This window comes from Sorex fumeus, unplaced genomic scaffold (assembly GCF_029834395.1).
Source record: "Sorex fumeus unplaced genomic scaffold, SorFum_2.1 ptg000024l, whole genome shotgun sequence".
Taxonomy (NCBI): Eukaryota; Metazoa; Chordata; class Mammalia; order Eulipotyphla; family Soricidae; genus Sorex; species Sorex fumeus.
In genome coordinates this window covers 34,474,015-34,485,872 of record NW_026606081.1, presented here as the reverse complement: position 1 = coordinate 34,485,872, position 11,858 = coordinate 34,474,015, and the positions used below count along the sequence as shown (strand labels likewise).

The 11,858-nt window shown below is 34.7% G+C and overlaps 1 protein-coding gene across 1 annotated transcript in view; it reads right to left on the bottom strand.

Annotated features, from left to right (window-relative positions):
* Window positions 1–2,305: 2,305 nt before the first annotated feature.
* The window catches only part of LOC130023748 (annexin A10), a 47,891-nt gene continuing 38,338 nt past the window's right edge, over window positions 2,306–11,858 (bottom strand). The window contains exons 10-12 of the mRNA XM_056114339.1: window positions 8,883–8,941; window positions 6,722–6,844; window positions 2,306–2,374 (exon numbers count right to left, since the gene is read on the bottom strand). Of these exons, the coding sequence (XP_055970314.1) occupies window positions 2,306–2,374; window positions 6,722–6,844; window positions 8,883–8,941 (251 nt within the window). The remainder of the gene's footprint in view (window positions 2,375–6,721; window positions 6,845–8,882; window positions 8,942–11,858) is intronic.

Genomic DNA, 11,858 nt, shown 5'->3' with positions numbered 1-11,858 from the left:
ACTTTACTTGTTCAGTCAGTAAAGGGTGAAACTAACAATTGGAAAATATTAGATGTTTCAAAGGGCATGAACAATTACTCACAGTCCTTCTATATCTGGCTTTATTTAATACCTGGAAAGGCCAGTAATTCTATGCTATTTTTCTGTTTCATTTCTGCATATTAGGAACACACCAAAACAAATTAATCATTTAAAATGTTACCTTTTCTTCTTATTTTAAATGTTATTTTGTCTTTTTTTCTTAATAGTTTAAATATGGGAGATGCTTTTAATTTAATCAGAGACTTCACACTTGTTCTTCAGTCCATCAGGTACAGTAAACATTTCCTACATTTGAGGATCATGTAACCAGCTAAAGATTATTAAGAATGAATAAGGATGACAATAACATAAGCATTTATTCTTTTGTAGTATTTCACTAAGTGAATTATGCGATGATGAAGATGACAATGTTGTACTGGCATTTAAACAACTAAGTGAAGCATTCAATAAAAAACATTGGAGAAGATATTGATAGTGTCAAACTAAACGTTATGCTTTAGAAAACATTCATAGACAAGAAATTCATCCATACTTTTGTAGTTCAGTAAATGGCTGAAGGCAAAGAACACTTTCTATATGATGGGTAAGACTTGAAGACAACCCTTCATTCATTTATGACAATGTACAGCGCACCCTCTGTATATCCTTCCTTGTCTGGGATTGCTGCACTGATTTCCCCTGATAACAAATCAGAGCAAAATACCCACAAATTTAACCTGGTAAAACTTAAGACAGTCTCCTCCCTTATCCATAAATTCCCAACTTCCCTGATATTCCTCCCACAAAAAACCTTGGAGCAATTTCCAGATAAGTTGTACATCATACCACACACTCTCCATGCCCCCAAACCTGATTCTTTCTATACTTTTTTTTCATCTCTATATTTGAAGGTAGAGTGTGTATGTGTGTGTTTGTGTGTTTGTATGTGTTTAACACTGAGACCCTATAAATCTCAAGACCAAGGTCAGGATGTTTCCTCATTGCTTTTCCCAGAGTCACTATGCTGAACTTAAAAAAGTGCAAATTTTAGCTTGATATTGCAATATAATGTTTAAAAATAGAATTAAAAAAATTTAAAATGATGTACATAATAATAGCAATAAGTTGAAAGTTATGTAAAAGTATAATTATTTTAAAATGTTTACTGCTTTGACAAAACATTGTGTGTAAATTATATTAGGTTTTTTCTTTTCCCAGGTACCATATTCCAAGTACATATTTTATTTTTTTTTAAATTTCAGTAAGAGCGAATCTGTGGGGACTAGGCTGCAGATTATTGAAAATTGCTCATGTGAAATAAAGTGCTTCTATCATTTAACCTAAACTTAATGCGTGTGTTTCCTTATTTTTTTTTCTTCTGCCTTACTTCATTGAATATTGCTTCCTGTGATCTTGGTTTTTGTGTTAATCCCGTTTTGTGTTGGGAGCACTCTATGATGAAATACTTCCACTAGATCTCAACATTTATTGTTAGCTGAATTTGAGCATCAATTGAATTCTCCCCCAATTCTTACTTCAGTGAGTATTTGTCAATTGTTGCACCTAACTTACTGAATTCTGAGACTCGCAAAACAGCAGGCATACAGTAACTTCCAAAAGACTACAAAATGAGGATGTTAATGAAAAATGTCTTCTCTTGATTAGGTCCTAGCACAAATTCGCTAGAGGTATATTGCACTTATTAGAGCAGTTGTCAAATTACATACACAGGCAATAGACAGGAATATCTCTACATGCATGTACACACACATCTATACACACTTCATTTTACATCAAATTATTTTACACCTCAAATTCTGTTAAGCTTATATCTCCTGCTAAATTTTTCTATTTCATAAATTCATTTTGGGGACAGACTTAAATGTTCAATTTAGATTTATTGCATTTGTACAAGAGTTTTTGTAATTCTTCTAAGGAAATTGGCCATACATTCTATTTTCCTTGGTGTCCTAAGATCTACTACAGATGTCTGTTGTTGTGGGTAATTAATAGTTCATATCAAAGCTAAATCTAGTCCAGTGAAATACTTTTTTATTATCCTGTTATACACAATGTAATGAATTGCTGCTGATTTTGATAATAAGTACAATTCTGGTCTCAACTATTTTATCAATAGATATTTCTTTAGCATAGATTAATTTTAAACATAGAAGAAAAATAATTTTATAGATTTGTCATAATGTGAAGAATTCAAATTTATCACAAAATCTATATTTTGACAAATTTATAAAGAGGACTATACAGTCCTTTGTATTCTCTTGATTTAGTAGTCCTCAACATCACCAGCACAGATGGCAAGCAGAGCTTTCTCATAATGTCCTGAAGCATAATTCTGGAAAGAAACAATACCAGTTATTTGTAATAAAATGCCACTTTATTTCTAAACACACACACACACATACAAACACACGCACACACAAAGAAACATGAAATCCTTCTGAACAATAGTATTAATACCCATGGGTCATTCTATATTCTCAAATTATGTATTTTTGCCATTTAAAGATTTAATATATCATGAGAACTATCTCAAGTGATAGCTGTTGAAAAATAACATAATTATTGTAGTTTATAGAATGAAGCTTATATGAATGTACTGTGCAATATGGATGTTTCAATTTCCTGTATTATGGGGAGTGGGGAACACCCAGTGGTGCTCAAGCCCACTCCTGACTTGGCCTTTAGGGATCACTCTCGGTGGACTTGGGGGATTATATGGGGTAAGGAGAACAATCCCAGGTTGGGCACATTCAAGAAAAGTGCCCTGATCACTGTATCATCTCTTCTTTTACGATATGTTTATAGAATAAAGCTATTTCAGTACAATTAATTCTCAACTTTAGAAAAAGTGCCCTGACATTATTGTTATAAATCAATGTAGAGTTTAGAAGGCAAACTTACATTCTGCCTTACTGTTTGAAAATGTTTATACTCACTAATGTAGTAGCTGAACATCTTATATAGTAAGAAAGTAATGTATCAGCTATTTATAAGCACAGTATTATGCTTAAAATAAGCAAAATATGCACCGGGAGTGATAGTACAGTGGGTAGAGTATTTGCCTTGCACACAGCTGACCCAAGTTCAATCCCCAGCATCCAAGATAGTCCCCCAAACACTGCCAGGAGTAATTCCTGAGTGCAGAGCCAGGAGTAATTTCTGAGTATCGCTGGGTGTGACCCAAAAGAAAAAAATATGTTGTAAAATAGTAAAAGATGAAAAATTTAAACATTGTATTGTGGAGTAGTTTGTGAACTTTATATTCTATACAAGATACCATAATTAAATAAAATTATTTCTTAAGTACTAAAACATGCACATGTTTATTTATTTAAAAATGGAAGACTCTACAGAAATGTTATTACCACTTATGTGGTAATACTGGAGAATTGTGCCAGATTTTCTTTGTGTGTGTGTGTGTGTGTGTGTGTGTGTGTGTGTTTTAAAGAATCTTAAGTCATAATAAATGGAATTATGAAGAGTCCTTTGTTAAAAATTAGTATCTTAGCAATGATCTCTTATTCAAAGTTCAATAATTGTTATTTACTGCTTTATACAAATTGTAAAATCACATTAATTACATGGAAATAGTAGACTTTAAGGTGGCTATAACTAATTGCAGTAAATTTATTAGAATTTATTCATTTGTAAAATGAATTGTGATACACATTATTCAATGTAAAATGTCTAATATCAGAAAAATTTAAGTGTTCAACGTGGATGTAAAGAGAACTTATCAAAGAGAGGGGAATAATATTTCTCTTGACTGTTTCATCAATACTTTATACTTTAGGAATTACTTGACTACCCAAGTTCCTGTTTTTTCCTGTAATCTCTCTGTCAATCATTTGTAAATTTTTTTGAATCACTCTTTATAAAATACACTTTTGTATTTTTATTTTATTAAAAAATTTCAATGTGAACAAGTTTTCAGTACTGAGGTATAAGAAAAACTGATAAGATACTTTCTAACTCTTGTTCTTTGTTTAACATTCTTCTATTGCCTTTCTGAAATTTGAAATAAATTGTTATTCTTTGATGTTTAGGTGACATTATCACAAAGTGCTCATTTTTATGGTCTTTATATACAAAGTTCCTACATTTCACACTACTAAAGATCCTAAGGAGTCCCCTCCCCCAACCCTGACACCCTAACCTCCCCTCTGCCCCAACTACCCTCCCTGTCCTCACATCACTCTTCTCTACCTCTTTCTCCCCTGCTGCCACCTTCATTCATTACTTGGCAATCTGAGTTCTGCAAAGACCTAGGACTTCTCCTCATTCAACCTTGCCTATTTCTTGTTTTTTTCTTTAAATATTACAGTCCTCGGAGATCTTATGGTATCTGAACAGATGATATTTTCACCAACAGTAATTGGGGGTTTCATTTTCACCACAATGCTATCAACACCAGTTGTTTGTAGTACTCTCATTTTAATTGCATGTAAACATTGCTTTGTATCATTTGTTTCCCATTATTGTTTGTATTTACATTTCCTAACTAAAAAGTGATGTTAAAGACATTTTCAAATTCCTAATGGCAATTTCTATATCCTCATCAGGGATGTGTCTAGGGATTTTTTTTCCTGCTCATTTTTGATGGGATTATTGTTTTCCCTTCTCTCAACTGTTGAGCTTTGTGAGTTCCTTGTATACCTTAGATAGTAGCCCCTTCTGTGATATATGATGTGTAACTAGCTTCTCCTATTCATAAGAGTGTCTGTTAATTTTAGTTTGTTTCTTTTGCCATCGAAAAACTTTTTAGTTTAATGCAGTCTGATTTGTTTATTTTTGTTTTTGTTTTCTTTACTAGTGGAGTAAAATCATTACAGATACTTCCAGTAAATGTACCTTAAAGAGTTCTGCTTATATTTACTCAGTGGAGTTTATGATTGTGTCCTAATCTCTAGGTTTTTAACCCATTTTGAATTAACTTGTTTGTGTGGTATAAAAAAAATGGAACCAGTTTAATTTTTAAAAAAATCTGACTACCCAGTTTCTCCAATACCACCTTTTAAGGAGGATTTCTTTGCCACATTTCAAGTACACAGATAACTTTATCAAAAGTTTATTGTCTGTTAATATGGGGGTTTATCTTGGGATCTTATTTCTATTTTATAGGTCTGAGAGGTGATTCTTACTCCAGTATCTTTATAGTATAATCAAAACCAGTAAATGCAATACCACCCAATTTCTCTTTTCTCTTAAATAGCTTTGACTATTCAGGGAGATTTTTCATTACAAACTAATTTTAGTTGTATCTGTTCTAAGTACTTGAGGGCTGTTATTGGCATTTTGATGGGGATTGCATTGAATCTGTATAAAACCCTGGGTAGAATATTAATTTATAATATATGAACATGGAATACTTTCCTATTCCATGTTGTCATCTTCTAATTCTTTCTAAAGTTACTTAGAGTTCTCTCTATATAAAGCTTTGTATGTCCCCTGTTAAGTTGATTTCTAGGAACCTGAAATCTATGAAAACTATTTTATTAAAGCTGTGTTTTTAATTTCTTTCTCTTTTAGTGTCTTATTTGCGTATAGAAATGCAATAGATTTTTATATATTTATTTTATATTTTGCTGACTTATTACTTAGGAGGTCTTTTAGTGGATTATTTAAGGGTTTTTTATGTGTATAATCATTAAATTCTTTATAGTTTTTTGATGAAGGGTCAAATTTTGCCAGTTCCTACTGTACCCACCAAATTACATAGATGACTCAGCATAAAGTTTAGAATTTCTGAAGTGGAATGAAAAAAAATAACTTGTTTAATTTGGAGTAATTGTCACATTACCTTCTAGGGTAACATGACTACATTATATAGAATTTTACAGAACTAGTGGAAATTCATGGGCCAGAGTGATAGCATAGAAAGTAGGGCATTTGCCTTGCACGCGGCCAACCTGGGTTCAATTCCTCCATCCCTCTTGGAGAGCCCAGCAAGCTACTGAGAGTATTCTGCCTGCACTGCAAAGCCTGGCAAGATACCCGGGACATATTCAATATGCCAAAAACAGTAACAACAAAGTCTCACAATGGAAACTTACTAGTGCCTGCTCGACAAAATCGATGAACAATGGGAAGACAGTGCTATAGTGGAAATCCATCAAAAATACAAGTTTATAGATTTCATAGACTTTCATGCTTTCTGTAATATTAATAGAGGCAATTTAACCATACTTTTAGTTTATTATTGTTAGTAAAAAACTGGATTAGTTCCCAACTGGGTCTATGTGAAGCACAATTACATAATTAGAGGATGGTATTTTTACATAATTAAATGAATTATTTTTATTTTAAAGGTATCAAAGAGGAAAAAGTTCTGTAACTGAGGTGGAAGGAATATTGTCCACTGGAAACTGCAGATGCAATCAATGCTGTCTGATATTGAGAGTTCAGTTAGTTAACTTATTTGAATTCTTTTTAATACAAAATATAAAATTAAAAATAAAAACTTTTATTTTCATTTAAAAATATAAATTATGGACAAAAATGAATCAACAGTAAGTAGAGGTGACATAAGGGAAAGTGGTAGCTTGTCTTGGCCACTTTGGTGGCAGTGGGTACAGTGAATTTGTACATAAATATCACAAATTCTAAATTTATTATAACCATGTTATCTAAACTATAAAAATATTAAAAAGACCAGAAGTTATCTTCTGAAGAAACTTACTCTGATATCATGAAACAGTGATTTTCCATATCTTTCTTTATACCGTTTTCTTATGGTCATTAGGTCTATTTCACTTCTGGCAATTAGAATCCTGATTACAGTTTTATTATGGAAACCAAAGTCCTAAAAGATACAGAAAAGGAAACAAATAAAAAATGAAAATGAAATAAGTTGTACTTTAAAGTGAATCAGTCTTAAAAAGACCTATCCACTTTTACATAGCAATGTACTCTTCATCCTGTGTCCCTCAAATATTGACACCAGCATCTCTGGAACATGCTCAAATTGGATTCTGAGACATTTAGCATTCTTTCTCTTTATGAAAAAAAATCTAGCTCTTACTCTTATTCTCTTCCCTCTCCATCTCCCTGTGCCAGCTCCACCACCCCCAGCCTGCTTAGCATTTAACAAAACACTTTTTTTTAATATCTCTTTTATTTCTTAAATGTAATTTCCAGTGTCCCAGACTTGACGTTGGCCTTGAATCTTCTCCTAATTCTGGAACAGTCCCTCCCTTTTCCAGTCTTGTCAATCTTCACATTCCACTTCTAAATAAAATACAAATAATATTTTATACTTTATAGACAAAACTTTGTTCTCGGGGCAAGGAGGGGGATTCTTATCCCTATTATATGAATATTGATATGTCTGAGTAAAACAGTAGTAGTATTTTAATTTTAAAATTATTGTTGCATATTCTAAAAATAAGAATTTCAGGTTCCCAGAATACTTGCTGATATTGAACTCAAACAGCACATGAAATAATTGCTCTCTTCTAGCTCGAGAAAAATACTGCCTGAGAATGCAGGTTCAAGTTGTCTTTTCCACTGGAGTACTGGTGACATCCAGTGGCCAGTAAACATAAGCCAATCTTTAATTTGTGAATTCTTTGGATGTACAACTACCGACAAACTTCATAAATAGAGATGATTAAAATGAATAATATAGTCACTGTCACTGTCCTCCTGTTGTTCATTGATTTGCTCGAGTGGGCCCAGTAACGTCTCTATTGTGACATTTGTTGTTACTATGTTTGACATATTAAATACATCACGGGTAGCTTGCCAGGCTTTGCCATGTGGGTGAGATACTCTTGGTAGCTTGCCAGGCTGTGCTATCACTCCAACCCGAATAATATAATAAATTATTAATTTAAATTATATATAATTTACTTGAAATGTGGACTGGAGCAATAGCACAGTGGGTAGGGCATTTACCTTGCACTTGGCTGACCTGGGTTTGATTCCTCTGTCCTGCTTGGAGAGCCTGGCAAGCTACCAAGAGTATCTCGCCTGCACGGCAGAGCCTGGAAAGCTCCCTGTGGTGTGTTCGATATGCCAAAAACAGTAACAACAAGCCTCACAATGGAGAGATTCCTGGTGCCCAAATTGAGAGATTCCTGGTGCCCTGAACAATGGGAGGACAGTGCTACAGTAACAGTTACTTGAAATCCACTGGAGAAAAACATAGGTTTTCTTGGGTGTTGTGATAGTGAAAAAAGTTTTGGCCAATTTAAAATATTTAACCAGTTGAATATATAAACTTCTCTATTGCCTTACAGTTTGTGATCATATGTATTTTTATCTCATTGTATTGCAACACATATAAACACAGATGGTATACAGTTTTATTTGTTATTAAAATCAAGTAGCCCTTAGATTGAGAATAATTGGTGTGAGAACCACTAGAATTCTTTTCCTATGACTATTCAGAAGTGAAGCTTTATTTTGCTTATTGGAGAAGAAAAAAAATTAAGTGACTGAAAGTATTTACCAATTCAGAATCTATTTAGAATTATTACCTAATCAGGTTTACTTTTGTTGCTTGGAAATGGAATACCAACAGATATACAATACAGGTATTATTGATAATTCACATACCATTTCAGTATTATGTTTACTTTTAAGAAGATGATCTACTAATATTACTTTGAAAATAGGAGTCAGATCAATAGTATGGTGAGTAGGTCACTTGCCTTATGCAAAACCAACCCAGATTAGATCCCCAGCACCCTGTATTGTTTCTGAGCCTGCCAGGAGTGATCAGGACTTAACCTGAACATTATGAGGACTTCTGAGCACAGTGCAAAGAATACTCCCAACCCATATATCCTTTGAGAAAGTAGACATGGTTTCTGGAGAAATATGCGGGTCAGACTTACATTGATGGCTCTATATAATCTGTAAGCAAAATAGGATGCTTTATCTCGAACACAGAGAACTGAAAAAGAAAAAAGAAAGCAAATGGCATTTTGAAGGTAACAATGTATCTTTAGATCATTGGGAAAACAATAAAAACAATACTTTTTATTGTTACAGTTCTCAAAGTGTGATCCTCTGTGATTTCCATGTTAACTTATTGAACCCTGTTTCAAAATTTTAACCCACAGAATAATGAAAATAAGCAAACAAACATAAGCTTAGAAAGCAACAATACAATTCATTATATTTGCATTTCATCTGTTTCCATCTACTGGAACAATCTTAGTCCTTCCTAAGATTTGAGAGGAAAATATGTCTTCCTGCCAACATTGATCTCTTTATCTCAAATTTATCTCCAGTCTTAAAGCTTTCATTATTATTATAGAATTTAGAGTAACTGTCCTTGTATACTTTTGACTAACTCTACAGTTCCTCAAGGAGGAAAATGCATGGTCATAACTGGTCTGGTCCAGTATTATGTCATCTAACCCAGACTACTATGACATCGAACAGCTTATAACCTAGACAGTGACTATCTTTTATAAAAGTTAATTGGTGATTGTAATAATTTAATAGCATTCATTGTATATATATTTACCAGTATAAGAAAGACTATCACTTCTCAGGCAAACAATAATACCAACCACTGTTTGGTTTGTTTTGGGAGCCATACTTGCTGGTGCTGAGGATTGTCTCCTGGCTGTGTTCTCAAGTTTCGTTCCTGGCAGTGATTGTGAGACATTAGTAGTAACAGGGATTTGACCTTGCATGTAAGACAGGTTCCTTAACCTCTGTACTATTTCTCTAATTTTCTTTAGAGTCTCATGTGATTGGGGCTGGAGTGAGCGGGTAGGGCATTTGCCTTGAGCGCAGCCAGCCCAGCAGTGCTGGGTTCGATTCCTCCACCCCTCTCGGAGAGCCTGGCAAGCTATCGAGAGTATCTCGTCTGCATGGCAAAGTCTGGTAAGTTATCCATGATGTATTCAATATGCCAAACACAGTAACAACAAGTCTCACAATAGAGATGTTACTGGGCCCGCTTGAGCAAATCAATGAACATACAGAGGACAGTGCTACAGTGCTCATGTGATTGTTTTATATTGCATTTTCCCATTTATTTCAACACCATTGATAACAAGGTTGTTTACAATGGGTTCTTGGGCAGTCAATGTTCCCACCTGTGTCCCCATCCCTCTACCACTTATCCCAGATTCCCTTGCAACCCCCAACCTGACTTCTTGACTGTTACTTTTTTTCGGATATATCTGGTGATGCTCAGAGCTTATGTCATTATCTTCCATCAGGGATCATCCCTGGCAGGTTTGGAGGACAATATGGGGTGCGAAGGATCAAACCCAGGTCAGCTGCTTGCAAGGCAACACCTTAGCTGCTGTACTATCACTCAGGCTCATTGACTGTTGCATTTTTTAAGTTTAATCATTATAGGTTGAGTCCCATGCTTATGGTAGTGTTGTATCCAGTGTTGGATCTAATGGTTTAGATATTTACATATACTTTGCGTCTCTACCCTGACATGTATTACTACTGGGCCTCCAGCTCTTGCGTTCATCTTCATTTTCCTCTTTCCATGGCATTGCTGTAAATTTTTTATTAATTTTTATTAGTGGAACACCATGAGGTACAGTTGTAGACTTACAAATTTTTATGCTTGGGTTTCGATTACACAATGATCAAATACCCATCCCTCCACCAGTGCCCATTTTCTACCACCGTGGATCCCAGTATCCCTCCCACCCACATCCCCACCCCATCCCACCCTGCCTCTGTGGCAGGGCATTTCCTTTTGTTCTCTCTCTCCTTTTGGGTGTTGTGGTCTGCAAGAGAGGCATTGAGTGGCAATCATGTTCGGTCCATAGTCTACTTTCAACATGCATCTCCCATCCTGGGAGGATCCTCCAAACACCCTTTATTTGGTGCTTCCTTCTCTATCTGAGCTGCCCTTTCCCCTAGAATGCCTGGCTGGCCTCTAAGCCATGGAGTAATCCTCCTGGTACTGATCTTGGCTATTCCTGGGTATTAATCTCCTATTTTGTTACTTTATGTCCCCCAGATGGGCATTTCTGTAATTTGTAGTGTAAAGAACAACATGTGGAGAGAATAATAGGTAGCAATGGTTGGTCAAACACGGGTTGCATTTTATGTGATTATTTCAAATTGAGTAGATCAATTTATTTTTAATACTTGGACCCTCATATACTTTTAAGTCCCTGCTAAAGTGTAAAAACTTTAAAAATAGAAATCTTGGGTTTAGAGGGCTGGAGCGATAGCACAGCGGGTAGGGCGTTTGCCTTACAAGCGGCCAACATGGCCGACCCGAGTTCGATTCCTCCGCCCCTCTCGGAGAGCCCGGCAAGCTACCGAGAGTATTCCATATGCCAGACACAGTAACAACAAAGTCTCCAATGGAGACATTACTGGGCCCGCTCGAGCAAATCGACGATCAACGGGAGGGCCTTTACCTTTACCTTAGAGCTATAGCTATAGAGGTGAATTACATGTTGAGAAATTCTATCCTCAGCATTGCATATGACTCCAAGAACTATCAACGTGACAACTGGACAATGCCTAGGAATCCTCTTTAAGAGACACAAATATTTTTGTTGGTTCCACTCTTTTATCTCTAATGTCTAAATTAGGAGCCAGAATACATATAAATTAAATGTTTATTTATGAATTAATAAGTCAGCAACAATGTTTTCTGATATTTCTTATATCCAATATTTCCTATCTCATGCCAACTGCTTTGTCTATGACTATCATCTGCTGTGTGAAGAACTTTCAGGAGATTCAGATAATACTTACTCTAGTATAAATGTTATTGAAGAAATGATTTTTTGTTACATTTTATTTTTTAAGTATACAAATTTTTATTTTAATTGCTAATTATAGTATTGATTGAAGTAATTGTTTATAGT